At 45.4% G+C, this 27,949-nt stretch overlaps 8 protein-coding genes and 2 non-coding genes across 11 annotated transcripts; 2 read left to right on the top strand and 8 right to left on the bottom strand.

Annotated features, from left to right (window-relative positions):
* Window positions 1-106: 106 nt before the first annotated feature.
* On the bottom strand, window positions 107-2,976 carry LOC145518504 (histone H2B type 1-C/E/F/G/I). Its single transcript, XM_081523161.1, has one exon. The coding sequence runs from the start codon at window positions 2,622-2,624 to the stop codon at window positions 2,244-2,246; it is 381 nt and encodes a 126-aa protein (XP_081379287.1). The 5' UTR covers window positions 2,625-2,976; the 3' UTR covers window positions 107-2,243.
* On the bottom strand, window positions 107-4,374 carry H1-5 (H1.5 linker histone, cluster member). The gene has a single exon (XM_081523116.1). It carries the CDS (start codon window positions 4,317-4,319, stop codon window positions 3,639-3,641), a length of 681 nt encoding a protein of 226 aa, XP_081379242.1. The 5' UTR covers window positions 4,320-4,374; the 3' UTR covers window positions 107-3,638.
* On the top strand, window positions 2,123-7,573 carry LOC145518489 (histone H2A type 1). Of its 2 annotated transcripts, none has more exons than XM_081523143.1 (2): window positions 2,123-3,317; window positions 6,150-7,573. In XM_081523143.1, the coding sequence occupies exons 1-2, from the start codon at window positions 2,933-2,935 to the stop codon at window positions 6,173-6,175; spliced, it is 411 nt and encodes a 136-aa protein (XP_081379269.1). In that variant the 5' UTR covers window positions 2,123-2,932; the 3' UTR covers window positions 6,176-7,573. The 2 variants fall into 2 exon arrangements, with proteins under 2 accessions (XP_081379269.1, XP_081379270.1); XM_081523144.1 differs by having other exon boundaries at window positions 2,901-3,321; window positions 6,150-7,416.
* Window positions 3,161-7,573, bottom strand: LOC145518488 (histone H3.1). The gene is made up of 2 exons (XM_081523142.1): window positions 6,150-7,573; window positions 3,161-3,317 (listed from the first exon to the last, which is right to left on the bottom strand). Exon 1 carries the CDS (start codon window positions 7,063-7,065, stop codon window positions 6,655-6,657), a length of 411 nt encoding a protein of 136 aa, XP_081379268.1. The 5' UTR covers window positions 7,066-7,573; the 3' UTR covers window positions 3,161-3,317; window positions 6,150-6,654.
* A 738-nt stretch (window positions 7,574-8,311) lies between these two features.
* On the bottom strand, window positions 8,312-8,717 carry LOC145518508 (histone H4). The gene has a single exon (XM_081523164.1). It carries the CDS (start codon window positions 8,715-8,717, stop codon window positions 8,406-8,408), a length of 312 nt encoding a protein of 103 aa, XP_081379290.1. The 3' UTR covers window positions 8,312-8,405.
* A 6,909-nt stretch (window positions 8,718-15,626) lies between these two features.
* LOC145518490 (histone H3.1) lies at window positions 15,627-16,134 on the bottom strand. Its single transcript, XM_081523145.1, has one exon. The coding sequence runs from the start codon at window positions 16,132-16,134 to the stop codon at window positions 15,724-15,726; it is 411 nt and encodes a 136-aa protein (XP_081379271.1). The 3' UTR covers window positions 15,627-15,723.
* Window positions 16,135-16,743: 609 nt separating this feature from the next.
* LOC145518494 (histone H2A type 1) lies at window positions 16,744-17,456 on the bottom strand. The gene has a single exon (XM_081523149.1). The coding sequence runs from the start codon at window positions 17,454-17,456 to the stop codon at window positions 17,064-17,066; it is 393 nt and encodes a 130-aa protein (XP_081379275.1). The 3' UTR covers window positions 16,744-17,063.
* Window positions 17,457-17,755: 299 nt separating this feature from the next.
* On the top strand, window positions 17,756-21,762 carry LOC145518500 (histone H2B type 1-C/E/F/G/I). Its single transcript, XM_081523156.1, has one exon. The coding sequence runs from the start codon at window positions 17,756-17,758 to the stop codon at window positions 18,134-18,136; it is 381 nt and encodes a 126-aa protein (XP_081379282.1). The 3' UTR covers window positions 18,137-21,762.
* A 352-nt stretch (window positions 21,763-22,114) lies between these two features.
* TRNAI-UAU (transfer RNA isoleucine (anticodon UAU)) lies at window positions 22,115-22,186 on the bottom strand. Its single transcript has one exon. It is a non-coding gene; the product is annotated as a tRNA-Ile (tRNA).
* Window positions 22,187-22,515: 329 nt separating this feature from the next.
* On the bottom strand, window positions 22,516-22,586 carry TRNAG-GCC (transfer RNA glycine (anticodon GCC)). The gene has a single exon. It is a non-coding gene; the product is annotated as a tRNA-Gly (tRNA).
* Window positions 22,587-27,949: the final 5,363 nt, after the last annotated feature.

Raw genomic sequence — 27,949 nt, 5'->3', positions numbered from 1 at the left:
CCAGTTTTCTTGGGACCTTGTGAGATGACATACACTGCTTCCAAGTGTGTTCTTGGGAGCTGGATGAGGTCCACAAAAGTTACTATGAAAGAGACATTACATAGAGTTTTTTTTCTTTCAACAAAATAAGTAATTATTTAATTTGAGAAATAAAAAGTATAATAAATGTTCCACCACAGAGCGATCTTCTCTGGGTCATACAGTTTTATATTTTCTGAGTTAGACATATAGTGTCTTAATTAAATAGTACATTAGTTAACCAGTATTTTTTTCACAGCTGTAGTAAGTACCATTGGGAGCATGGAAATTTATTGTAAGTAGTATGTGGACTTTGGTATTTAAAATGTTGAAACAGAGAGTAAAAATACCATTCTGTTTTCTACTCTCTTTAAATCTTTCTGGTTAAGTAACTGGGAAAGAGCTAATTTGGTGCTGGTAGGTCTTCAAGGCCTAACACATACTAATGCTTGCTGCCTTCCCTGATCTTTCAATGTCATAACAAAGAACAATTTTCAGGCTCAAAGTGCATGCTCTTGTTCAATCACAGCTGAGTCTTTGCAACCCCATGAACTGTAGGCTGCCAGGCTCCTCTGTCCATGAAATTTTCCAGGCAAGAATAATGGAGTGAGTTGCCATTTCCTCCTCCGGGAGATCTTCCCGACCCAGGGATCCAACCTCAAATCTAAATTCTTACCAGTGCACTACCTGGGAAGCCAAACTAGTAGGCAGTAAATAGCATATAACTGAAGTTGAATAACATATATGGCTTCCCTGGTGACTAAGTGGAATTGGCCTGCATTGCAGGAAATGCTGGTCCAATCCCTGGGTCAGGAAGATTCCCCTAAGAAGGAAATGGCAACCCACTCATGTTCTTGCATGGAAAATCCTATGGACAGAGAATGCTGGCAACCTACAGTCTGTTTGGTCACAAAAGAGTGAGAAACAACTTGGCAACTGAAGGACCACCACTGGGAGATTGAATCTCCCTCTGGGAGAAACAGTGGAAACAGTGGCTGACTTTATTTTGGGGGGCTCCAAAATCACTGCAGATGGTGATCGCAACCATGAAATCAAAAGACACTTACTCCTTCGAAGGAAAGTTATGACCAACCTAGACAGCATATTAAAAAGCAGAGACATTGTCCACAAAGGTCCGTCTAGTCAAGGCTATGGTTTTTCCAGTGGTCATGTATGGATGTGAGAGTTAGGCTACAAAGAAAGCTGAGCGCAGAAGAATTGATGCTTTTGAACTGTGGTGTTGGAGAAGACTCTTGAGAGTCCCTTGGACTCAAGGATATCCAATCAGTCCATCCTAAAGCAGATCAGTCCTGGGTGGTCATTAGAAGGACTGATGTTGAAGCTGAAACTCCAATACTTTGGCCACCTGATGTGAAGAGCTGACTCATTTGAAAAGATCCTTCCTGATGGTGGGAAAGATTGAGGGCAGGAGAAGGGGATGACAGAGGATGATGTGGTTGGATGGCATCACCAACTCAATGAACATGGATTTGGGTAGGCTCTGGGAGTTGGTGATGGACAGGGAGGCCTGGTGTACTGCGGTTCATGGGGTCGCAAAGAGTCGGACACGACTGAGCGACTGAACTGAACTGGGAGAAAAAATGCCATCCTGCTACTCTCCTACAGGTCTCAAAAACTGCCTTTTCATTTAGAATTTCCCCCTTATTACAAGGGGGAAAACAGGTAAAGAAGAAATGATTGAAATGAACTGTGGAGCTGACTCAGAAAAGAAACTGACATGTTGTAGATTTTTCCGTTATAGAATCTGACTATGTAAAAAAGTGAACAGAACTGCCATTACCAAAAGGGGTGAGACATTTAAACTTAAGAATATGCAGCAGCATCAAACTACATGAAAAATCTAAAGGTAGGACAACCTGCTTGTATGCATGCTCAGTCAATAAGTCATGTCCAACTCTTTGCAACCCCCATGGACTGTAGGCAGCCAGGCTCCTCTATCCATAGGATTCTCCAGGCAACAATACTGGAATGGGGTCCCATGCCCTTCTTCAGCGGATCCTTCCGACCAAGGGATCTAACCTGCATCTCCCTGCGGTTCCTGCATTGCAGGTAGAGTCTTCGCCGCTGAGCTACCAGAGAAGCCCAATACTGCTTTTATCTACTTCTAAAGTAGGATACACTAAGTGCCAGTTCTCTTTGGAAACCGTGGATGGCTCTGAAAAGAGCCTTTGGAAGTGTTGGAGTCTGATCAAGCAGCCAGTGGCTCACTTGGAGCTGGTGTACTTGGTGACAGCCTTGGTGCCCTCAGACACGGCATGTTTGGCCAGCTCCCCGGGCAGCAGCAGGCGCACCGCCGTCTGGATCTCTCTGGATGTGATGGTCGAACGCTTGTTGTAATGCGCCAGGCGCGACGCCTCGCCCGCGATGCGCTCGAAGATGTCGTTGACGAAGGAGTTCATGATGCCCATGGCCTTGGACGAGATGCCGGTGTCCGGGTGGACCTGCTTCAGCACCTTGTACACGTACACGGAGTAGCTCTCCTTGCGGCTGCGCTTGCGCTTCTTGCCGTCCTTCTTCTGGGCCTTGGTCACCGCCTTCTTGGAGCCCTTCTTCGGGGCCGGAGCGGACTTGGCTGGCTCAGGCATGACTGACAATAATTACAAGATCGCAGAGAAAAATAGAGGGATCTCCCAGCGCGTCCATTTTATAATTCAAGGTGCAAATTAGATTTTGTAACGTTCTATGTCTGATTGGCGAATACTCGTAGTGACATCACTTTCAATTTTGTCCAATGAAAACGCTCACTTAAAGGACCTCCTCTTTACTCTGCAACTTGAACTGCAACTTTACCCAATGGAATAGCTTCTTTTTCGCGCCCAACTGCAGCTATAAAACGCGCAGTTTACTTCTTTCACTTTAGCCTCTTCTGCTGTAGTCTTGAAGGGTTATAGTTATGTCTGGACGTGGTAAGCAGGGCGGCAAAGCTCGCGCCAAGGCCAAGACCCGCTCCTCGCGGGCCGGGCTCCAGTTCCCCGTGGGCCGAGTGCACCGGCTGCTCCGCAAAGGCAACTACGCGGAGCGGGTCGGTGCCGGGGCCCCGGTGTACCTGGCGGCGGTGCTGGAGTACCTGACGGCCGAGATCCTGGAGCTGGCGGGCAACGCGGCCCGGGACAACAAGAAGACGCGCATCATCCCGCGTCACCTGCAGCTGGCTATCCGCAACGACGAGGAGCTCAACAAGCTGCTGGGCAAAGTCACCATCGCTCAGGGTGGTGTCCTGCCCAACATCCAGGCGGTGTTGCTGCCCAAGAAGACCGAGAGCCACCACAAGGCCAAAGGCAAGTAAGGCCTCAAAACCCACATCTTCCAAACCAAAGGCTCTTTTCAGAGCCACCTACTTTTTCTGTTGAGGAGCTGGGACAGTCGTTTTCACCCAAGTTACATGTTTACTGCGTGAGAATCTATGCCACCTAAACGTCTTGGTGTGATAAGCATGTCTACTGCGTGAATCTATGCCACCTAAACGTCTTGGTGTGTGACATATATTTCACTTGTTTCCTTGGAGGGCGGCAAAGAGATCACAGTGCACAGCTGTTTCCAGAGATCTCTGGGTGGCTCTGAAAAGAGCCTTTGGGGTTTGCTTCTCAAGCACCAACTTCCTACTTCTTCTTAGGAGCCGCCTTCTTCGCCTTTGCAGCTTTGGGTTTCGCTGCCTTAGGCTTGGAGGTTTTGGGTTTCGCCGCCTTTGGCTTTACTGCCTTGGGCTTCGCGGGGCTCTTAGCAGACTTCTTTGGCTTCGCCGCGGTTTTGGCCTTCTTGGGGCTCTTGGCCACTTTTTTGACGCCAGAGGCCGCAGGCTTCTTCGCCTTCTTAGGCGTCTTCTTAACGGCTTTCTTCGCACCCGCAGCCTTCTTGGGCTTCTTAGGGGTGGCCCCTGCGGGTTTCTTCGCTTTAGCAGCCCCCGGCTTCTTGGCTTTGGGCTTGGCTTCCCCGGTGGCCGCCTTCTTGTTGAGCTTGAAGGAACCGGAAGCCCCGGTGCCCTTGGTCTGCACCAGGGTGCCCTTGCTCACCAGGCTCTTGAGACCCAGCTTGATACGGCTATTGTTCTTCTCCACATCGTAGCCACCGGCTGCCAGCGCCTTCTTGAGCGCGGCCAAAGAAAGGCCATTGCGCTCTTTGGATGCGGCGACAGCCTTCGTAATCAGCTCGGAAACCGGGGGCCCGGTAGCCTTGCGCTTCGCCGCCCCACCGCTCGCGGCCTTCTTGGTTGCCTTCTTCTTGGCAGGAGACTTCTCCACGGGCGCCGGGGCGGCCGTCTCAGCAGGAGCGGTTTCCGACATGGCGAAGGGAGAACCTGCTAGAAGCAGAGAAACTCAAATTCCAAAGGGCAAGTTTTGCAATGGCTTCTTGCGCCGGCCCGGGCTTATATAAGTCGGTGCTGCCCTGTGATTGGTGGAGCGTCCCCGATCCACCGCCCTGAGGCAAGCGCCTGTCATGGTTGGACTCCCAAACTGTGTTTGTTAGTCCCCGAAATTTGATTAAATGTTAAAAACAGTGGTACAGAATTTGACTCTTTGAAGCTTCAAAGGAGGAAAACAGCCTCCAAGTTCACATACTTGTTTGTGTTTTTATGAACCACGCGCAGTTAATGAAAGATATTTTTAAAAATCCCTTCAGCTTTTCCTATAGATCCACCGGACCTAAGGCATCGAGCTACATAGTTGCTTATTGCAATAAAGTTTTAGTAAGTATCAAGTGAATGTTTTTTAAAAGGCTTTGTCGGCAAGTTCGCCCTTCTATTTTTGCAAGAGGAAAGACACTAGGTTCCTTGGTTTTGCTTAAACTTTGCTTCGAACTGCAGCAAGTAACACAGGTGCAGGACGGCCAGTTGCCTACAGCCACAAATTAAGCACATAGATTTTACTTTAAAAACCGGTTTTGCCTTCCAAGGAGTTTCCAGGTGCCAATATCTTTAGAGAATGGGATTTCGCGGCTTGGACTAGTTCTGTGGTCAAAGTGATTTCTTCCATGAGGAATAGAAATTGCTTTGGCTTCAGAATCAAATGACCTGTCTTCAAATTCAAACAAATTTAGCATGTTTTTGATGAGATGCTTTCTCCCTTTAATTTGTAAGCAAATCCATTAAAATAGGAAGAAAGAAAAATTCTTAACCCAGAGATGTATTTTAGAAAAAACTCTGAAATCTGCTAAAAATTATTCAAAGGCTTCCAGCAACACTGGAAAGGCTGTTTAAATGGCATGGGTCTCTCTCCGTCTTTCAGAAGCTGTTTTCCTCCTTTGGAGCTTCAGCACTTTCCACTGCTCTCCCTCAAACTCCATCTCCACCAACATTTACCAAATAGAATGGTCAGGAACACCTTTTGTAGGACCTCAGTGTGGCTATTTCTGCATACTTAATGAAGATAGACCTGTATCTTTCAGTGAAATAATTGGCCTCTGACTATAAGTGTGGATTGGATAGTAAGGGAGTGAGTGGAGGTTATAGATGTTTAAGAGAATTCAGGAAAACATTAACATCCAAGGGACCTGAGGCAGTGACTGTGAGGTGGAATGGAGGGTGATGTTTATTGGGAAGGGGAAGCTTGGAGAAGATTTTGTCCCTGGATGCAATGATGATTAGGGTCTCTCATGCATTCAACAGTGAATTCTTTCTTGTGAAAACCTGTAGGCTGACACGCTTCATGTCTTCAGGGGTTACTGGAGTTGAAACTATAGCCTACTATGGCCAAATCTAGACAGTGGCTTATTTTTGTATGGCCAAGCTGACTTTTTCTATTTTTAAGAATATTTTTAAGATGTGACAGAGACTATATGTTACCTGCAAAACCTAAAATATTTACTTTATGGCTTTCACAGTCTTGAATTCCTCCTCAGATAGTTCATGGTATTCTTACAGTTCTGCTTTTTTCAGAATTATGCAAACCCAGATCTAAAGAAAAGGAGATCTTAAGAAAATGCCCCAACCAAGCATTTCCCACTGTTTCAATCACAAAACTTTAAGAAACATTGGGAAGGTTGGGAGTGGGGGGTGTCTGCTTTACAAGAGAGGGGCATGATAGAGCTAACATTCATTGAGCATTTAGTGCCAGGAACTAATCTTAGTATGATCTGCAAACTAATTCATTTGCCACATTTTACAACTGTTCTAGGTGAATCCCAGAGGGAAGCTGAGTAATTGGGCAATTGGCTGCTGTGAAGCTCGAACCTCGACCACTATTTCTTCCTGCAACAGGGAGACAGGAGATACATTATCTGGAGTCAAGTTGTATGGCACTACTTGGCAAAAGGTGGGGGGAAGGCGCTTCATTTGTCATTACTGAACCGTCCGCAGAAAGCACTAGTTAACAAGGAATGGTCCAGTTCTTCAGTCACTTCCTTTAGCCAAGGATTAAATACTATCACTTTAAAAAATGCTTCCTCTATAAACAGTTTAATAGACTGATTAGGAGCCCAGGACACAGCCACTTCTGCATAGTATTGACGTGGCACAGTAATGTCTGGACCCACAATACGTTTCATTTAAAATTCCCGGCGTTTTTCATTTGTTAGTAATATGTATACTCGACAATGAACAGCTCCTCCTTGGTGATAGTTGAGGGGCTCTTAAAAGAGCCTTTGGGGGTAGGTATGTGTTAGTTAGAGGAGTCATAAAATTTATGCTCTCTCCCCGCGGATGCGGCGAGCAAGCTGGATGTCCTTGGGCATGATGGTGACCCGCTTGGCGTGGATGGCACACAGGTTGGTGTCCTCGAAGAGCCCCACCAGGTAGGCCTCGCACGCCTCCTGCAGCGCCATCACGGCTGAGCTCTGGAAACGCAGGTCAGTCTTGAAGTCCTGCGCGATCTCGCGCACCAGCCGCTGGAACGGCAGCTTGCGGATCAGCAGCTCCGTGGACTTCTGATAACGGCGGATCTCGCGCAGAGCTACCGTGCCGGGCCGGTAGCGGTGTGGCTTCTTCACGCCGCCGGTGGCCGGCGCGCTCTTGCGGGCCGCCTTGGTGGCGAGCTGTTTGCGCGGGGCCTTGCCGCCGGTGGACTTGCGAGCCGTCTGCTTTGTACGAGCCATTGGTAAGTTGTGCCAACTACCAATGTGAACAAGAGTGATGTGAACACTCGGTCGTCCCAAAATATATAGCAAACCTCGCGTCTTGATTGGACAACAGACTGCTGCCTCCCTCGCCTACCCCGCCCTTCCACGCCCATTCTTTCTGGGTTTAGGAAGCATTTTCCCGCCTCTACTTCGGACTTCAGGATTACGTGGTGAGGGAGGAAATATCTTGTTGGCTTTCAAAAAGAGCCTGTAGGATGTATCCAAATTCTTAAACTTGTCGTCTAGAGCAGGGGTCCCCAACCCCCGGGATCTAATTGTCTGGTGGTCTGAGGTGAAACTGATGAAATAAAAGTAAGAATAAAGTGTGCTAGTCTCTCAGGAGTGTCCGAATCTGTGATCCCATGGACTGTAGGCTACCAGCCTCCTCTGTCCAGGGGATTTTCCAGGCAAGAATACTCAAGTGGTTTGCCGTTTCCTACTCCAGAGAAATAAAGTGCACAATAAATATTCGTCGCTCTCCGGTTGCTCAGCCGTGTCCTACTCTTTGCGACCCCATGGACTACAGCATGCCAGGCTTCACTGTTCTTCACTATCCCTTGGAGTTTGCTCAAACTCATGTCCGTTGTCAGTGATACCATCCAACCATCTCATCTCTGTCGCCCCCTTCTCCTGCTCTCAATCTTTCTCAGCATCAGGATCTTTTCCGATGAGTGGGCTCTTCGCATCACGCGGCCAAACTATTGGAGCTTCCAACGTGCTTAAATCATCCCGAAACCATCCCCCTACCCCGGCGCGGGGAAAACTTTTCCACAAAATAGGTCGCTGCCGCCAAAAAGGTTGGGGACAGCTGGTCTAGAGAATGTCAGTGTCTTGCATTATTTTAGATATAAGGTGTCATGATTGACAAGTTTGAATAACATGAAAGGAGTGTTTAAGTGGAAGCAGTGAAATTAGTTGAAATCAATCCAGCCACTACATTCTGTTCCTTAACTGAAAGGTTAAGAATGTCACAGCTTAGTAAAAGTAGAGTTGGTTACCTTTTCCTTAAAATGACTTGTTTTATTTATTGCTATCCATACTGCTTCGTGAGCTACTTTACCCTTGAAGTGGGAGCAGTCAACACAAGGTTATTGTGCCTGGCTTACAGGAAAACAGGAAACATTACGTCAAACGAAAATCTGCCACTGCTGGTGACGCAAATACTGACGGAAGACTGGAGGTTGTGACCATACAAATTATACTTGAAAACTTAATCTTCCCAACCAAGCCAACGAGTTTAGCGCCTACAGCTTTTTAGTGGACGTAGTGGGTGGCCCTAAGAAGGGCCTTTAAGAAAATGACACTTAAATGCAACTTTAACCGCCGAAGCCGTAAAGGGTACGTCCCTGACGCTTGAGGGCGTAGACCACATCCATGGCGGTGACCGTTTTGCGCTTGGCGTGCTCGGTGTAGGTGACCGCGTCCCGGATCACATTTTCCAGGAACACCTTCAGCACACCGCGGGTCTCCTCATAGATGAGGCCGGAGATACGCTTTACGCCACCACGACGAGCCAGACGACGTATGGCAGGCTTGGTGATTCCCTGGATGTTGTCACGCAGAACCTTGCGGTGGCGCTTAGCACCCCCTTTCCCGAGACCCTTACCACCTTTGCCACGACCAGACATACCTGCAACCAGCCTCGCTACAGCCTACTATCTCGCCTAGGCGGTGTTTTATATAGCGATGTTTCGGACCTGATTGGGAACCGCTCAGACCAGCCGTGACGCCTCTGGGAGTTACCAGACGCGAAGCCCCGCCCACGTTTTCAGCAAAACGGAAAGAAGGGTGCTTAAAATACAGAGTCAAAAAAAGGGCCTAGTAAAAATCCCTCCGTTCAGCTTCTACAATGCATTGTGTTGCCCTTGCCCACAATTGGAAAACCATTCCTTTGTTTCGGTTAGGCCTTGCTGTCCTTTTCTCTTTTTTTGCTCTCTCTTAGGCATTGATCGTACTAGCGAGTTGTGGCTTCCGGAATGAATGACCCATCTCAAGAGCCGTGATTGTAGTCTTGGGGGTTTTTGTGAAACCTCGTGGCTGAGAGTCTGATTATAGATAGCTTCAGGGTGGGCTTCCTTATCGTTCTCAACGGTGGTCTCCCCTTTTCCTTATCTTTTACTCATCCTATTATCTTCCTTTCCCTTCCCTCACTAGCTGCCACATTTTTGCTGGTAGAAATGGCTTTTTCAAATTTTCTTCGTTTCACTTAGAAACATTTCAGGAAATTGAGGAAGCTCAGCTTTTACCCGCCGTTTCCTCTGGCGAGTCCTTGAGCAAGTGAAAAATCCCTCTCAGGGACTCCTTTCCTGCCCCTACTCCCCTCCACCCTCCCTCCCCCACCCCCTCATCCCGCCCCTCCCACCCTGCCATCACCACCTTCCTCTTTCTCTCCTTTGTTGAATTGAGAAATCAAGTGCACCCCAAAGTTCTTTGCTTTTAATAGTGTCTTTAATAAAGTGCTGAATGTAAAGGCCAGGAGCGATTTTATTCCAGGAATTTAAAAAATAAAAAACTTTCAAAGGCTGAATGATAAGTGGTTTCTTAACTCCTGGCTATTTGAAATGACCTTTCGGGTCCTGGCTTGTCTGCCAGGTAGCAGATTTCATTTTTCCGGGAAAATGCCTTCTCTGATGAATAACACATTTACTTTTTCTCTTTTTCCGAGCTTCAGTAATGTTTACCCTTTTTATTTCAAATGTGTGTGGTTGATTATTTCAAATGTGTGTGGTTGAATAAATACCTAATATTATTCTCCAAGTACTTTATAAACTCTGTAAATACTATATGTGCAAAAGGCTGCATGCCCATCTTCTATTAATTAATCCATTTCTTACTGAGCTACTTGTCTGGCTTTCTTCTTCCTGCTCCTGTTTAGTAATGAAATCTGAATGCTTAACCTTGAAGATGTTATTGGGTGGGTAGTCTCAACAATCCTCTTCCCTTGCAACTATAGAAAAACCAGGCAGCTTTCTGCCTCACTACCTAGCAGTTGTTGAAGAGGGTGTTTGCTATGACCAGTGCGTTTTCTTGGCAAAATTCTGTTAGCCTCTGACCTGCTTTGTTTTGTACTCCAAGGCCAAATTTCCCTATTACTCCAGGTATCTCTTGACTTCCTACTTTCACATTCTAGTCCCCTATAATGAAAAAGACATCTTTTTTGGGTGTTAGTTCTAGAAGGTCTTGTAGGTCTTCATAGAACCATTCAACTTCAGCTTCTTCAGCATTGCCGGTTGGGGCATAGACTTGGATTACTGTGATATTGAATGGTTTTCCTTGGAAATGAACAGAGATCATTCTGTCATTTTTCAGACTGCATCCAAATACTGCATTTTGGATTCTTTTGTTGATTATGATGGCTACTCCATTTCTTCGAAGGGATTCTTGCCCACAGTAGTAGACATAATTGTCATCTGAGTTAAATTCACCCATTCCAGTCGATTTTAGTTCACTGATTCCTAAAATATCTACGTTCATTCTTGCCATCTCCTGTTTGACCACTTCCAATTTGCCTTGATTCATGGACTTAACATTCCAGATTCCTATGCAATATTGCTCTTTACAGCATCGGGCTTTACTTCCATCACCAGTCACATCCGCAACCGGGTGTTGTTTTTGCATTGGCTCCGTCTCTTCATTCTTTCTGGAATTATTTCTCCACTGATCTCCAGTAGCATATTGGGCACGTACTGACCTGGGGAGTTCATCTTTCAGTGTCCTGTCTTTTTGACTTTTCATACTGTTCATGGGGTTCTCAAGGCAAGAATACTGAAGCAGTTTGCCATTCCCTTCTCCAGCGGACCACATTTTGTCAGAACTCTCCACCATGATTCGTCCATTTTGGGTGGCCCTACATGGCATGGCTCACAGTTTCGCTGAGTTAGACAAGGCTGTGGTCCATGTGATCAGATTGGTTAGTTTTCTGTGATTGTGGTTTTTTCATTCTGTCTGCCCTCTGATAGATAAGGATAAGAGACTTATGGAAGCTTCCTGATGGAAGAGACTGACTGAGGGGGAAACTGGATTTTGTTCTGATGGGCGGGGCCATGCTCAGTAAATCTTTAATCCAATTTTCTGTTGATGGCAAGGCTGTGTTCCCTCCCTGTTTTTTGACCTGAGGCCAAACTATGGTGGAGGTAATGAAGATAATGGCGACCTCCTTCAAAAGGTCCCATGGATGCAATGCTGCACTCAGTGTCCTCGACCCTGCAGCAGGCCACCACCAACTCATGCCTCCACCAGACTCCTGGACACTCACAGGCAAGTTTGGGTCAATCTCTCGTGGGGTCACTGCTCCTTTCTCCTGAGTCCTGGTGCACACAAGATTTTGTTTGTGCCCTCCAAGAGTCTGTTTCCCCAGTCCTGTGTAAGCTCTGGCTCTATAGTGGGGTGAATGGTGACCTCCTCCAAGAGGACTTATGCCATATGCTTATATAACAACAATGTATGTTGCTCGAGGACATGTTTCTCCTTCTTAACAAGAACCTTCTGACTAATCTTGTTGATTTAAGATGTATGTTGTGGGAATGGGTCTGGTAAAAGTATATAAGGCCTTGATAAGACCAGCAAGTGGGGCACTCTCTGTCCGCCTTCTAATGTCTGTGTCAGAAGCTTTCTCTGTCCATTTTCACCATAATAAAACTTCTGCCACACAAAAGCTCTGAGTGATCAAGCCTGGTCTCTGGTCCTGAAGCTAATTTTTCAGAGATCACAAATCCAAGATTGTTCACCATAAGCTATCATTATTGTTCTTGCATTGTTCTTCATTCAAAGTTAGTTTATTTACTAGTAATTAGTGCCTTTCCTAATTCTCATTTCTCCTGTCCTCCAAACACACATATATATACACATAAACACACAAAGACACACGCAGACATACACTAATCCAAACACAACTAGCCCTTTGGAGTGTTTTCCACTTTAGGAGCTTAACTTCTCAAATCTTTTCTTACATTCCATAGAGTCTTACTTCTCAACACAGATTGGCCTTTTACCAAGTCAGAATCTTAAATATGAGACAGGCAAGCACAAAATTTTTCCTTCTTCCTTGGTCCTACCCCAGAGCAATTACCATCCTTGCTTTCATTCTCAAAGGTTCCTCAAGCATCTATGCCTCTGTGTACTATTTCAGTTAAAGAAATGTGAGGAGGTAGAATCTACTGGCCCCTTCATCTTATTACACCATCTATTATTTACTTTTTGCCCTGCATCTTTTGGGATCTTATTTGCCTCAGCGGGGATCAAACCTGAACCACAGCAGTGAAAGCACTGAATCCTAACCACAGGGCTACCATTGAAGTCCCCACTCTGCCCTGCTCTTGTCTGCTCATGACTTGAACCCAGAATTGCAAAACCCTATAAGAAATCCCATACTTTCTCTCGAGGCTCTCTCAAGACCTAAATATATTCTCTAATATACACAGCTGTTCATGTCTAACACTCTCTCCTTGTTTTGCCTTACCTTGTTTCCAAAATTCTGTAATACAATGTGACTAATGATGGTCTTCATAGTCCCTTCCATCTCCTAATTTAGTCACTTATCATGCCTAAATATATCAGATCATAACTTCCAGAAACTCTGATTCCCTTTCATTCACTTCACCTTACTAGCATCTCCAGGGTTGGATGGATATTAAGAAAATAAAAATCAAGATAAAGATTGGGGTCCTTGGAGCAGGACAGGTCCCTGCTCTCTCATCCCCTTGGGTTTACAATAGGGTCAGAGGCTATGAACACAGTTCCTAAGCTTTTAATCTTTAAAATCAGACTGGTTTCTATAGATTGAGTGCTTCTATTTCCCCAAAATTCATATGCTGAAATCTAATCTCTAATGTGAGGGTATTTGGCAGTTGGGTCTTTGAAATGGGCTTAGGTTTTAAGTACAGGGCCCTCATCAGTGGTATTCATGCCTCTATAAAAGGGACCCCATTTCATGGAGAAAATAGCCATCTATGAGTTAGGAAGATGTCTCTTACCAGCCACTAAATCTGACAGCGCCTTGATCTTGGACTTCCCAGCCTCCAGAGCTGTGAGAAATACATTTCTATTATTTATAAGCCACCTAGTCTGTAGTATTCTGATACAGCAGCCTGAGCGGGTCCAGACACTCATTTTCTGCAAGTCATGTTTTTAAAAAGTACTCAGAGTTTGTGCCTTTGATTTTAGTGGTTATTCTAATTTCTTTCTTTTTAAGAATTTTTGGACATTTCCTAAAACCACCTTTTCTACAACCAACCTTAGGCTTCTAATAGATCCTGTCCTCACTGAGCCAGAGTACACTTCTTAACTTCAGATCTCAATCGGCATCCAAATCCCAGATGTCCTTACTGAGGAATTTCAAAATGTTAAAACAGCCTAACTTCTGCCTTTCCATTTAAAGGAAAACAGGCTTTTCTACCTAGTTCTATTTTTTTTTTCCTTAAACAATTACTCTTACTTTATTTTCCTACGGACATGGAGGCTTATACAGATCTCCTCATTTCCTTTGAGAGTTTGTTCAAAGAATCCCAGACTGAGATCTATTGGCTTTGTCTTCCCAGCACTTGGCTACCTTCAGAAAAGACAGACTTTTCCAGAGCTAGTGAAGGATTAATATGTATATTCTCTAAATCCGGGGAACTGTTACCAAGTTCACAAATGAAAACACATGTGAAAATGCTTTGGAAACTATAAAGTTTTATATAATTCTTGTCATCACTATTATATCTACTCCCCATAGAATACAAGAAGTACCTTGGATGAAATGCGCAACCCAGGAGGTGGGAAGCACTCAGTAATTACCTGAGGCTATCTTGTGTCTACAGTGTTGCAAATCAGCACTATATTCATTCAAATAGAATTTGATGAGCACCTGCCTGTGTCAGGCTTTTTCTATTCCGGAGAACCAGCAGTGAATAGCGTGAAAGTTTTTTTGGCCTTATGATATGTATATGGTGAGAGCAAAGGGGCAAAATTTTACATTTAAAACAGTTTCACATAGAGTAGGAGAAATATTGTATGACATCCTTTATATGCAGAATCTAAAAAAGAAATGATAAAAGTGAACTGATTTACGAAACAAACAGACTCACAGACTTAGGGAACGAACCAGGGGGAAAGGATAGAAAGGGAGTTTGGAATCGACATGTACATACACCTATATTTAAGATATTAATAGATAACCAACCAGGACCTACCTACCTACTTTATAGTACAGGAAATTCTGCTCGATATTTTGTGGCAATTTGGATGAGAGGAGAATTTGAGGGAGAATGGATATGTGCATATGAATGATTGAGTCCCTTTGCTATCTACCTGAAACTATCACAACATTTGGCTATATAATTAGCTATACTTCAATATAAAATAAAGAGTTATAAAAATAAAACAGGTTCACACAGTTAGGAGAATACTCTCCTGGTCCTAGAATTTCATAGGTGTGAGTGTGATGTCAGGTATGGGGTAAGCCCACAAGTGGTGGGCTTTACTGCCTCAAACAGGCTCACTGTGGCTTCTACCTCTAGAAAGCCACCAGATGTTGATGGCATGCATAACGCCTGTCATGAGTATTCATTGAAAGCACTGATGTTGAAGCTGAAGCTCCAAAACTTTGGCCACCTGATGCTCTTGCCAACTCATTAGAAAAGACCCCGATGCTGGGGAAGATTGACGGCAGGAGGGGAAGGGGACGACAGAGGACGAAATGGTTGGATGGCATCCCTGCCTCAATGGACTTAAGTTTGAGCAAGCTCGGGGAGATGAAGGACAGGGAAGCCTGGTGTGCTGCAGTCCATGGGGTCGTAGAGTTGGACAAGACTGAGCGACTGAACACTGACGCCTGTGGATTGCTCCTCGTGCTTGTCTGTTAGGAGGTTACTGAAAGCTGGCAAATAAAAGCCAGAGGACTAATTTGTTAATTTCCCAATATCAAATCTTGGAATGGGGGTGAAGAATAAACAGCTCAGAACTTGATCCTGCAGGGTTACCAGGTGCTACCTCTAAACAGTGAGAAATGCAGTTCTCAAAAGGGCTTGGTTTGTTGAACACCCTGTAGCCAGCTTCAACTGGATTCATTATTTTTTGGAGTTGTATAAAACAAATTGATTATCAGTACGTTACAGGTCTGCCCACTATTGCTAGATCCTGGGCCACATTGCTTGACTTAACCTAGATTTGCTCTGCCCCTCCTTGGACCCTAGACATTTTAACCAGTAATTGATTAGAACTTAAAAGCTACTTGCCTTTCCAAGCACTGCATATACACAACGGGACAGTCAGCCAGAACTCTGCATCCTGAGGCTACTCTAACTGGGGGAGGGACTTGCTATTTGACCTGAAACTCGGGTTGGCAGAATTCTTTGTTGACCAACTCCTCCTTACGAGATCTTTACATTGGAGAATTCAGACAAGGCCCAAGTAGTCTTATGGCTGGAAACATTCTTAAAAATAGCTTACAAAATTATCACGGCGTGTTCGGTCTTAGCAAGTACCCTTCATACCTGTGTTATGTGACTAAGATTATGTAAGTCCTAGGATAAAATTTTTCTCTGCTTTAGGAAAACCTATCCTTGTGTAACAGCCGTTTTCAGTGAAGACGAAAGTGGCTCTTAAAAGAGCCTTTGAGAGAAAGCTAATGCCTCCAAGCCAGTTAAGGACAGTTTATGCCCTCTCCCCGCGGATGCGGCGAGCAAGCTGGATGTCCTTCGGCATGATGGTGACGCGCTTGGCGTGGATAGCACACAGGTTGGTGTCCTCGAAGAGCCCCACCAGGTAGGCTTCGCACGCCTCCTGCAGCGCCATCACGGCCGAGCTCTGGAAGCGCAGATCGGTCTTGAAGTCCTGCGCAATCTCGCGCACCAGCCGCTGGAACGGCAGCTTGCGGATCAGCAGCTCCGTAGACTTCTGATAACGGCGGATCTCGCGCAGGGCTACCGTGCCGGGCCGGTAGCGGTGCGGCTTCTTCACGCCGCCGGTGGCCGGCGCGCTCTTGCGGGCCGCCTTGGTGGCGAGCTGTTTCCGCGGGGCCTTGCCGCCAGTGGACTTGCGAGCCGTCTGCTTTGTACGAGCCATAACTTCAAGAGTTGGGTCGCGGAAGAAGCAACTGAACGTCTGGTGCCAGGACGAGACTTTATACAGATGATCCGATCCTGATTGGCCAGACTTTGCTGGAGTAACCTGATTGGTTAAAAACCGATCTTCATTTGGATCTTACCAACCCTGAAAAGGTTTTGTTTTCTGTCCTCTTAAACTTGTTTTGTATTTTCACAGGGGAGAATTATGGTTGAACTATCATTTGTCTGAGTTTTTGGTTTTCGACTGAAATATTGATTTCACCAGTAAAAAAGGAATTTGGTCCAGAATTTTTGGAAGTCAGGGACTAAGTTATTCTAAAAGAAATGCATTTTCATTGAGGTCTTTTTCCCTTTTCAGATAATATGGGGGGAAACTACAGCAAAGTAATGTATTTCCTAGTCTCTAAAAAAATTAGTTCCACTTCATAACTGAGTCAAGATCTGCATTCAATGTTTCTATCAAGACCTAAACTCAAGTTTCAAAATAGACTGGCTCACTGGTCCTGTGAAGACTTGCCCAGCGTGGTGTAGGGGGAGGGGGGGTTGTTACTGTGTGCTTGAATACTAGAAAGCGGTTATCTAACTTGACTTATTGGTTTTAACTATTGGACCATTGGGTTCTAATGATGAAGACCCAGAAACAAAATTGGTTTAATGCTGGAACAAATAATCGTCAAAAATGTGTTCCTGAGGAGAGGATAAAGGCTGGCAGTGTCATGGTTTTTACAATGGAGTAAATTAATAGTTGGTCTTTAACAGATGTTAATGCATGTTCAGTCAATAGGGGGGGCTACATATTCCATGTACAGTACTGTAATCTTAGCCAGGCATGACAGGTTTCAAGAGAGTGCTCAGTTCTTCCACAGAAGTTATGGGTGGCTCTGAAAAGAGCCTTTGTTCTTACAGGTTGGAATATGAATTCAGGCCTTATTTGCCCTTCGCTTTGTGATGGCTCTCAGTCTTCTTGGGCAGCAGCACCGCCTGGATGTTGGGCAGGACACCACCCTGAGCGATAGTGACTTTGCCTAGCAGCTTGTTCAGCTCCTCGTCGTTGCGGATGGCCAGCTGCAGGTGACGCGGGATGATGCGCGTCTTCTTGTTGTCCCGGGCCGCGTTGCCCGCCAGCTCCAGGATCTCGGCCGTCAGGTACTCCAGCACCGCCGCCAGGTACACCGGGGCCCCGGCACCGACCCGCTCCGCGTAGTTACCCTTGCGGAGAAGACGGTGCACTCGGCCTACAGGAAACTGGAGCCCGGCCCGCGAGGAGCGGGTCTTGGCCTTGGCGCGAGCTTTGCCGCCTTGCTTGCCACGTCCAGACATAGTGCAGTACTCAGAAGCTACACCAGAAATGACTTAAGCAAAGGAACTCACAATTTATAGCCACAGTGCGCGCGAAAAAGTAGCCGTTCCATTGGCCAAAGTTGCCTTCCCATTTTAAACAAGACAAACTCAATTTCATACAATGCGTGCTCTTATTGGACAATGCTGGCATTGACGTCCTCACTAGTATTCACCAATCAGACAGAGAAGTTTACTAAGACTCATTTGCATATGGAGTTGTGAATATAGAAGGGACTCTCTCCTCCGTTTGTTTCTCGGATTTTATAATTCCTGTCAGTATGCCTGAGCCAGCCAAGTCCGCTCCGGCCCCGAAGAAGGGCTCCAAGAAGGCGGTGACCAAGGCGCAGAAGAAGGACGGCAAGAAGCGCAAGCGCAGCCGCAAGGAGAGCTACTCCGTTTACGTGTACAAAGTGCTGAAGCAGGTCCACCCGGACACCGGCATCTCGTCCAAAGCCATGGGCATCATGAACTCCTTCGTCAACGACATCTTCGAGCGCATCGCGGGCGAGGCGTCGCGCTTGGCGCATTACAACAAGCGCTCGACCATCACATCCAGGGAGATCCAGACGGCGGTGCGCCTGCTGCTCCCCGGGGAGCTGGCCAAGCACGCTGTGTCTGAGGGCACCAAGGCCGTCACCAAGTACACCAGCTCCAAGTGAGCCGGCTCGCAGCCCTACAAAACCCAAAGGCTCTTTTCAGAGCCACCCACACTTTCAGAGAAATAGCTGTTGCACTTGCTTGTAGTCTAGTTTCACTCAGATTACGCGGCTGGTTTTACGGCGGAAAACAGTAAAATTTTTTAAAGCTCTCCGCAAGCAGTCTTGGATAAGCATTTAGGCAGTGTATTTTCGCCTGGAAAATTCCGTGGGCAGAGGAGCCTGGCAGGCTACTGGGCCTCAGTCGGATCATAGCTCTGCAACTGAGCGCAAAACTTGCCTTGCAAATTTAGTATGGGTTATTTGGCGCCCATTGAAAAGAATTTTCAGTTTTGCCTTCAGCTACAGCAACCAAATTTTTTTTTTCAAAGCGAGTTACGCTCCCCGTCTCTGATTGGGCAGCAGTACTATTTGAAAAGCCCGCCGTGGGTTGCAATTGGCCTGATACTCTGCCAACAGTTTTGCGCGTTTTGTAGAGATTTTCTCTAAAGTAAATGACTAGCTTTGTCTTGGAGAAGGCAATGGCACCCCACTCCAGTACTCTTGCCTGGAAAATCCCATGGACGGAGGAGCCTGGTAGGCTGCAATCCATGGGGTCGCTACGAGTCGGATGACTGAGCGACTTCACTTTCACTTTTCCCTTTCATGCACTGGAGAAGGAAACGGCAACCCACTCCAGTGTTCTTGCCTGGAGAATCCCAGGGACGGCGGAGCCTGGTGGGCTGCCGTCTATGGGGTCGCACAGAGTCGGACACGACTGAAGCGACTTAGCAGCAGCAGCAGCAGCTTTGTCTTGGGGCATGCACAAGGCTCGGGAGCCTAGAGCCATAAAACTGAAAATTAACGGTTCTATGTTCTGCAGTCGGATCCTGGGCGAAATTGCCTCTGTTTCTATTTCCCATCCTCTACAGAATAGGTACTGCAACATTAGCCCTGTCTACGAAGATCTTAGGGTGAGTTGAAATGATTTATGTCATAGTGCTATGGGAATATTAAAGGTCCGGGACGGTACTTAGAAAATGTTGAACAAGAAATCCAGCAGCTTGGGAAAGCCGCGTTCTTCCAATGTTTAATCAGGATGCAACGGAAGGGAGACATCCAGGACTCATTTGGCCGGGGTAGCAGTTTTCTGGTAGTATCTTGAGTCCACAATTAAAAATCCCGCGAAAGATGTCAGAGAACTCAGTATTATTTAACGCGTGGGCTAGTTAGGATTATTAGGGAATGGAATCTTTCAAGGCATGATCGAAAGTCCTTCAATTCCCCATTCCTCTGCATCTCTCAGTAGGGCCTAAATTCTTTACAGTTGGAATCATTAACATCTTCAGCTACCTTGGCATCTCCTTTCACCAAAAAATGGTTGCTTTTGTAATTCTTTTTTTCCTCCCCATTAACAAAATAAGCCCCTACACCCATATCCCCACTTAAGACTGCAACATTTCTTGTCTCCCTTTGTTACTTCCCTTAAAGTTGGGGATATGGACCTATCTCGGGTTAACAGTTTTGTCCCTGTCACAGGCAACAAGCCTCCTGGAAGTCATGCCAACATGTCAATGAGTCCTGCAAGATATACGGGTTTGTCATTCACTCCTCTTTTTCCAGTACCTGCGCCCCTGTCATTAGGTCTTGGAAGCTGGCAAGAGCAGTCCCCTAATTTCATCCTGAACCCATCGACATCCTATTCATCGCTTCTATTATTTGTTCTGAGATTTTTTTCCTTCCACTGTTAAGAGATCTGAGGGATAATCACCTTCTGTGGGTGATATAAGTATTGCCCTCTTCTGCCATCTTGCGGCAAGAAAACAGAAGGACAGATCAAAGGCCTTGGGTTTTCCAGATCCAATTGAAATGCTTCAACTTTTTATTGACAGTAAGTTGGAATAAGTAAAGTGATCATTTCTGTCTCCATTTAATCACTGAATTTAAGTTAGCTTCCCCAGAAGTCACTTGTGGGTATGAGAGAGAGGGAGAGAGGTATTGTTTTGTGGTCTGGTCAGAGCTGTCCAAATAAAAATAAGTCAAAAATCAAACATGCTGCACCCTAAAATAAATAAAACAAGAGGGTCCTGGACACACTAGCTCTGGTCCTCAAACGATAAATATTTGAATATTTTCTGTAAATCTAAACACCTGACAATATCCTGATTTTTGCTGGGAGGGAGCATGAATTTTCCACTTTGAGAAGATGCTCAATTTATGGTTACAATATCCAAGAACAGTCTTAAAATTTATTCTTAAATAGAACCCAGAAGAAAACAGTGAGTTGTTTCATCTTCCTTGACAAATGTTTTCCTTTGGATTGATCACATGTGCCTCTGGTGATCTGTGAGATTAGAAAACTTGCTATTGAGGGTAGTATTTTAAGAACCACCTCAGATGGAAATTGTATTTGCCATGGGCATCAGTGTAAGCAGATTGAAAATGAAATGAGATTTCACCTGGCACCTGAACTGAATATAGTGATTCTGTACAGTTATAGGACTTTAATGTGGAAAAAAAATACAGTTGATAAACGGGCTTTAATGACAGGATTTCTAAAGCCTCCGTTGCCAGGTTGACAAAGAAGTTGCCTTTATATTTTATTATTAGTTAATTAATTTATTTGGCTGTACCAGATCTTAGCTGAGGCCCCTAGGATCTTCCATCTTTGTTGCAGCATGTGGGATCTAGCCCCCTGATCAGGGATGGAAGCCTGGCGCTCTGTGTTGTGAGCGTGTTGTCTTAGCCACTGGACCACCAAGGAATTCACTTTAGAACCAAGTGAAAATCCAATATGACCCTTTGGCCTTCCATTCCAGACATTTATGTAGATATTAGGTATTCTCATGTTTGGTTATAGATTGTTGCATAGAAATAGACTTAATTAATGGTATTATAAAGAAAAGCCTTTCATGTAGATCTTTGTCAACGCTTTTGAAAATAAGCATTGTGTTATTTAAATAAAAACTTCAAAATATGACTTGTTCTCAGGCTCTCGGTAAATAAAAATTATACATCCAAAGAAAAAAAGGGAGCTTAGGGGAACGGGAGATATGCATATCAAATTCATGATAGAGTTACCCTAAGAAAAGGATGTTAGGGTTGGGGATGAAGCTGAAGGGTGCTTCAATTTTATGTGTTGTTGTTTTCCTTAAATATAAAAGAAATTTGTAGTGAATATATCATAATGTTAAACAGTAGATGGATTTTGTGTGGTCATTTTTGTATCCTTGTAATTTTTTAAAAGGTGAAAAATAACAATGAATAGTGATGTTTGGTGTATTAGAAATTGTAGCTTTTCATGTACTTAACAAACAAGCAGTGCCTAAGATGTGACAGGCCATGGTCTAGATACTACAGCAATCACAGGGGGACAAAATACTGAATGAATAAAGTAAAATATTCTTTTATACTACATAGTGATGTGTTAAGACGGAAAACAGAGCAGCGGGGAGAGATTTTTGAGAATTGCTATTTTAAATAAACTCCAACTCCCTTGAACCAAATTTCTGAAACTGAAATTAGCTATATATGGTTTTATTTAACTCTAAATTTAAGTTCTTGTTTACAATATGATAGTAAGTAAAGGTGGGTTAACACTAATTCTCTGCTGAGATACGGCATCTGACATTAAAGCCTTTTCTGATTTGTGAATTATTTTCGTCTCAAAATTTTCTTGGAATAAAAATTTACTCCTGAATTACCCACGTTTTCATTACGTATAGAAAGGCGGGCAACAGGGTTGTTAAGACTACAATCCTTCATTTCCTCCCACCCGCGCCGCCCCAGCCCAGCCCAGCCCAGCCCACCCCACCCCACCCCACCCCCACCCCCCACCCCCCCACCCCCCCACCCCCCCACCCCCCCACCCCCCCACCCCCCCACCCCCCACCCCCACACCCCCACACCCCCACACCCCCACACCCCCACACCCCCACACCCCCACACCCCCACACCCCCACACCCACACCCCCACCCCGAAAAATACAAAAAGAAAACGTCTAGCAGAGGATGGTTTCGATCCATCGACCTCTGGGTTATAGGCCCAGCACGCTTCCGCTGCGCCACTCTGCTCGTCGTGACATCAGCCGTTCAAAGTAATTCCTTTATTACACTTTACATAAAGGGCTCTGTTTTTAGAAACTGGGAAAACTTTTGAAGCCCATTCGTTGATTTTACTTATGATACAAACAAAAGAATGAATCCAAAACAGATTGATTTTATATATTTTGAAGGCAGAAAATTGGATGTTTCTGTTAGGAAAACAGCCGGTCGCCAACCAGTCTGCCCCTTTCACCTAGCAGAAGTGATTGCGGGTCTTACGGCCGCAAAATATATGAGTAGGTCAAAATTCGAAAATAGAAAATATCCGAGCTCAGCATTTTCAAAACTAGAAACACCTTTGCATTGGCCGGGAATCGAACCCGGGCCTCCCGCGTGGCAGGCGAGAATTCTACCACTGAACCACCAATGCCTGTCTAGCGATCTGTGCTTATTTTCTGCTACTGCTGCTACTGCTAAGTCGCTTCAGTCGTGTCCCACTCTGTGCGACACCATAGACGGCAGCCCACTAGGCTCCCCAGTCCCTGGGATTCTCCAGGCAAGAACACTGGAGTGGGTTGCCATTTCCTCCTCCAGTGCATGAAAGGGAAAAGTGAAAGTGAAGTCACTCAGTCGTGTCTGACCCTTCGCGACCCCATGGACTGCAGCCTACCAGGCTCCTCCGTCCATGGGATTTTCCAGGCAAGAGTACTGGAGTGGGGTGCCATTGCCTTCTCCGGCTCATTTTCTAAATGACTTTTTTTTTTATTTTTTTATCTCGCTACATCGAGACTATATATTAGGTTTAGTTTTTTGTTCTTACTGAATAGAACCTTGTGATGTTCCCTCTTCCCTTCTTTTTAGGAAACGCTCCTTTCCACTGCAAGTTAAGAGCGTCCCTCTGCGACACCGGAGGCTGGTCTGGGAGTGAGTGACCCAGTCCTGGGCGTGCCCCAGCGGAGGGTGGCCCCCGTCCCACCTTGAGAGGTGGGGCAAACTGTGTGTTTGTGTGTGTGTGTGTGTTTTCCCCAAAAATATACAATCGTGATTCTCATACAAGTATAAAAATGAACCCCTCTGAAAAGATTTTAACTCTTTAATGAGATAACTGGTGAGGTGTTACGACCAGTTCAAAGGAGAATTCAAAGAGTAGACGCCATTTATAGATCAAGAATATTTAATATTGAAAGTAAAGTCTAAATAAACTCCAAACTGGCTTTTATACTGCTGAGGATTGATGAGGAAGGTGGACTGGGGAGGGAGAAAATGTCCCCTCAAGAGATAGAATTAATCTGCATGTCTATAGACAGCAACTGGACTAAAAAAAAAAAAGGCTGAGCCAGGAAGAATTGATGCTTTCAAATTGTGATGCTGGAGAAGACTCTTGAGAGTCCATTGGACTGCAAGGAGATAAAACCAGTCAATCCTAAAGGAAATCAACCCTGAATACTCATTGGAAGGACCGATGCTAAAGATGATGCTCCAATACTTTGGGCACCTGATGCAAAGAACCAACTCATTGGAGAAGACCCTGACGCTGGCAAAGAGTAAAGGCAAAAAGAGAAGGGGGCGGCAGAGGAAGAGATAGATAGCATCACAGGTTCAATGGACATGAAATTGAGCAAACTCCAGGAAATAGTGGAAGACAGAAGAGCCTGGTGTGCAGCAGTCCATGGGGCAGCATAGTCAGACACAACTAAGCAACTGAACAAGACAGGAATTATTTTTTATTGCTGTCAATTATCTACAATTTACAGAATTGTAAAATAGCTCTCGTAGAATCAGAATCAGGTGACACTAAAGGGTGTGCTATAATTTCCCTTTGAGGCATACATTTCCCTGACAGTCCCTTCCTGTTTTAGGAAAATTCTGTGGACTCAGCACAAACAGAAGGACTAAACTCATAAGCTAAACTCTTTAAGAAGCTCTCCATTGCTCAAAGCCATGGATGCTGGTCTGCTGTTTCTGACTATCTCCCCTTAAAGTCTAAGGTGGGAGATTCTTACCATGTGGGTGCACACATTCCTGTAAGAACTGATGAAAGATCTGTATAAACTCCTTAAAAGCCTGTGCACATACACACACTGACATTCAGTTTCAGTTTGGGGCTTAGGATGACAGTCCCTGATTTGTCGTTCTGTTCCTGGAAGAACCCCTTCCAGGGTCTGAAAGGGAACTTTTGTCTGACGCTCTGAAATGAATTATTGGAGGAGGCACAGGTGCTGACAAAGCGAGAGACTATTGGGAAGGGGTCCTGCGGTGGAGAGCAGGAGGGTAGGGGAATCCCGAAGAGCTGCTCTGCCAATCTCTGGTTTATGGTGATGGGATTAGTTTCTGGGTTGTCTCTGTCCAATTGTTGTGGAATCCGGAGTCACAAAACACACCTCGAAGGACACTCAAGACAGTGGAGTACAGTTTATTATGCCAGTGGGTCCAAGGGGAATCAGTTCCCAACAAGGACTCTGTTTCTGAGAGGCCTAGTTTTATGCCCCCGCATTACGTGCGTGACTGGTTACATGTTAGCAACCTCTTTGTTGTATATGATTTTGGTGCTAGGAGAACAAACAATTAAGGTTAAAGGGGGGGGACAATGATTATACATCAGGGGAGGATGTCTCCATGGTTAATCTAACAGGGGCGGCCTGACCTCAACTACAATCTTCGTTGTCATCTGTAGGGAAGGAAGTCTCCAGGAGACCTGGTTTTCACTAGCAACAGTTCCCTCACTCTTGGGCAGGGTTCAGGCCCAGTTCACATCCTATTTTTAAGATGGATGACAGGCTTCAAGATGGAGTCTCTCCTGCTTTCCTCACACTGGCCCCAACACAATCATTCTGACTCAGGGTACTTCCTTGTGGCTCACACATTGCTCAGCCAAGGTGGATGCCAGCAAGAAAGATTCTGGGAGGTGGTAGGACACATGGCATCTCCTTTGACCTTTCTGAATTCCTCTGGTTGGTGGTGGCTTGTTAATTCTGTGTAAGGTGGTCCTGACCTCCTGTTGTAAAATAACACCTGCAAACGATTGCTATGGTGCCTGCAGGGTGGTCGGTTTCAGTGAGTGTATTCTCTCATAGTTCCCAAGTGTCTTTTAACCTGGAAGGTGGTCTTCATTAAGTGCCATCCTCTCCATACTTCTCATTTATTCATTCCTGCCCCTACCTTCTTCAGAAGCTGCAGCCTCTCCTTTATAAAGGCCTCACTCTGGGGGTTCAGCTTAGATTAGGGGTGAGGGTGGCTGGGAGCTAATGTATAACTAGGTGTAGATCAACCTACATTCCTTAAAATCATGCCAAAGGCCATACATGCCTGCCTTACATTCGTACCCACATATTGTATGATTAGGCCACCCAAGATGGCTGTTCCTTTCCTCTCTTTACATACATCCCCTGCTCCACGAGTGCCTGATTCACCTACACCCTACCCACAGAACTGACTTTCCCTCTTAATCATAGATCCTAATCAGTAAGTGCCTGTGTACTTGTCCTAGCTCCATCTACCCTGTTGTTCAAAGGGGTGGTGGGGGGCGATGCTCCTCAGCTGTTTTCTCTGGCAACAGATGAGCCAACCTGACGTCATTTCCCCCTATGGTAATCTGGGTAAACCGGTAATCTCCCTCGTCCCCTGAGAATGAAGAATACTTTCAGGTCCTGCCCTCTGTCTGCCACACACCCTGGAGTGTTGCTCCAGGACCCTACTTCAGATATGTAATATTTCCTCAACATTTTAAAATTCTTGGCTTAGACACCCCTGTAATAAAAAGAACAGATTAACAGGAGAAAAACAAAGAGTACTTTGACAACATGTATACCTCCTGTGTATATGGGAAATACTCAGGAAAACTGAGTAACTCTGAAATGACTCAAAGCTCCCACTTCAAATATCTTCACCAGCTGAAGACGAAAGAAAGGTGTTATGGGAGGGAGGCTAGTTATAGGAGGTTTTCCAGCAAACACAGTTCAGTTCAGTGGCTCAGTCATGTCTGACTCTTTGCGACCCCATGGACTGCAGCACACCAGGCTTCTCTGTCCATCACCATCTCCTGGAGCTTGCTCAAACTCATGTCCATCGAGTCGGTGAGGCCATCCAACCATCTCATCCTCTGTCGTCCCCTTCTCCTTCTGCCTTCAGTCTTTCCCAGCATCAGGGTCTTTTCCTATGAGTCAGTTCTTCACATCAGGTGGCCAAAGTATTGAAGCTTCAGCTTCATCATTAGTCTTTCCAAAGAATATTCAGGACTGATTTCCTTTAGAATTGAGGAGAGGCACAGTCATTAGCAAAAGAAAAGAAAGTGTTATCCTGGGCCAGGACACACCCAATTTGGGGGGAGGGAGGGGAAGAGAATAGCAGGGGTCTTTATCATGCAGATTTTCTCTAGAGAGGGGGAGGAATAGAGAGGACCCAAGAGACTAAATTATCTCATTAGTGCTGACCAGAAAATTCCAAGCTGGTTGAATAAGATTCCTAGGGAAGGTTGAAGCAGCAGTTAATTCAGAAATTACAGTCTAGGTTTAGTATCATGGACTTTAGCATGAGTGACACTATTTTGAGCCTGTAGAGACAATAGTACAAGGACAAAAGGAGGGACAGCACTCTGACCATAAGCTCTGCAAATGTCTGAAGGGTTAGGCCATCCAAAAAAAAAAAAAAAATCTAAACTTAGTAATGTGAAATAAAATTCACATTTTATGGCAAGAGAAGAAAAATTTAATCATAAAAATTTTTCTCCACCTTTTGGCCTCCTCTCTCCCCTCCATTGTGCATTGTGTACCTGTGTTACACACCACCAAGCCTGCTCAACCATAAAAAGCAACATTTTCCCAGCACCAAGACAACTCAGTGCTGGTCTGTGCGTGGGTTGGAAAAGAATTTCCAGACATGAGGCAGAATGAGAGGAGAATAAAGTTTATTAGACTGGGAGACGCTGTCAGAACACTGGGGAAACTCAAGGGAGAACTGACGTTGAACAGGGGGTCTTTGTCCACTTTTATACCCAGGGTACGAGGACTAGGATATGGGTCTTGTGGGTCACTTGCTGATTGGATGAGGCACGTATACTGGGTGGAGGTGGAGTAAGGTAAAAACCTTCTCCCTATAGGGTAGGAGGGGAGACAGGTTGTACTTGCTCAGGAGGACTTGAAATCTGTTAATAGTTACAACATGGGGAAGGGAAGGATGATAAAGGTCTGTTTTTTCCGTTCCTGCCTTCCGAGACCCTCTTTGGTTTTATCTGCCCTTTCATCCTTGGGTCACCACAGACTCTTTAAAAGATAACATTCTTTCTTAATCTTGTAAGAGGCTCAAGGGTTATTGCAAGGGATGACATGGAGAAATTTTTAGGGTGACAAAACCTTTATATGGTGGTGGGTTCGAACTCTAAGCCTTCTCTGGGCTGAGGAATCTAGGTTTGTCTCTGGCAAGTAAGAATCCTCCTGCCCTTCCTGCTTGTGAGGGAGAGGAGAGAATTTTTCTGTCTGCTTCTTCTCGATTACCTCAGCTCAAAATAATCCTTATGCCCGCATGGCGTATTTTGGGGAAAGCATTCTCTGAACCCCTTCCTAGGGAAATGCCAAGAGCCAAGAAAAGAGCCATATAATTTTGACAAGAAAGAAAAAGTTGATCTTGACTGATTTGATAGTAAGGTTTCTTATAAATCTGTAGTAATTAAACCAATAGAGGAATTAAACTTAAAGAGCACAGACAAGTTAACATATATTTATTAATAAGAAGTTGATGTGTGAGCAGGTGAAAGAAGGGGAGGTCACTACCAGGCTCCACCAGCAGGGTATTACCAAG

This window comes from Giraffa tippelskirchi, chromosome 8 (assembly GCF_054371585.1).
Source record: "Giraffa tippelskirchi isolate mGirTip1 chromosome 8, T2T-mGirTip1v1.2.pri, whole genome shotgun sequence".
NCBI lineage: Eukaryota > Metazoa > Chordata > Mammalia > Artiodactyla > Giraffidae > Giraffa > Giraffa tippelskirchi.
The sequence above is the reverse complement of the archived record's forward strand: the minus strand, read 5'-3'. Positions and strand labels throughout refer to the sequence as shown.

Bases quoted from the DNA above. Each gene is read 5' to 3' on its own strand.
- LOC145518494 (XM_081523149.1), bottom strand. From the start codon at position 17,456: ATGTCTGGACGTGGCAAGCAAGGCGGCAAAGCTCGCGCCAAGGCCAAG.
- LOC145518508 (XM_081523164.1), bottom strand. From the start codon at position 8,717: ATGTCTGGTCGTGGCAAAGGTGGTAAGGGTCTCGGGAAAGGGGGTGCT.
- LOC145518489 (XM_081523143.1), top strand. From the start codon at position 2,933: ATGTCTGGACGTGGTAAGCAGGGCGGCAAAGCTCGCGCCAAGGCCAAG. The intron at 3,318-6,149 runs GCAAGTAAGGCC...CAACTGTTCTAG, and splicing joins GAGCCACCACAAGGCCAAAG to GTGAATCCCAGAGGGAAGCT.
- LOC145518490 (XM_081523145.1), bottom strand. From the start codon at position 16,134: ATGGCTCGTACAAAGCAGACGGCTCGCAAGTCCACTGGCGGCAAGGCC.
- H1-5 (XM_081523116.1), bottom strand. From the start codon at position 4,319: ATGTCGGAAACCGCTCCTGCTGAGACGGCCGCCCCGGCGCCCGTGGAG.
- LOC145518504 (XM_081523161.1), bottom strand. From the start codon at position 2,624: ATGCCTGAGCCAGCCAAGTCCGCTCCGGCCCCGAAGAAGGGCTCCAAG.
- LOC145518488 (XM_081523142.1), bottom strand. From the start codon at position 7,065: ATGGCTCGTACAAAGCAGACGGCTCGCAAGTCCACCGGCGGCAAGGCC.
- LOC145518500 (XM_081523156.1), top strand. From the start codon at position 17,756: ATGCCTGAGCCAGCCAAGTCCGCTCCGGCCCCGAAGAAGGGCTCCAAG.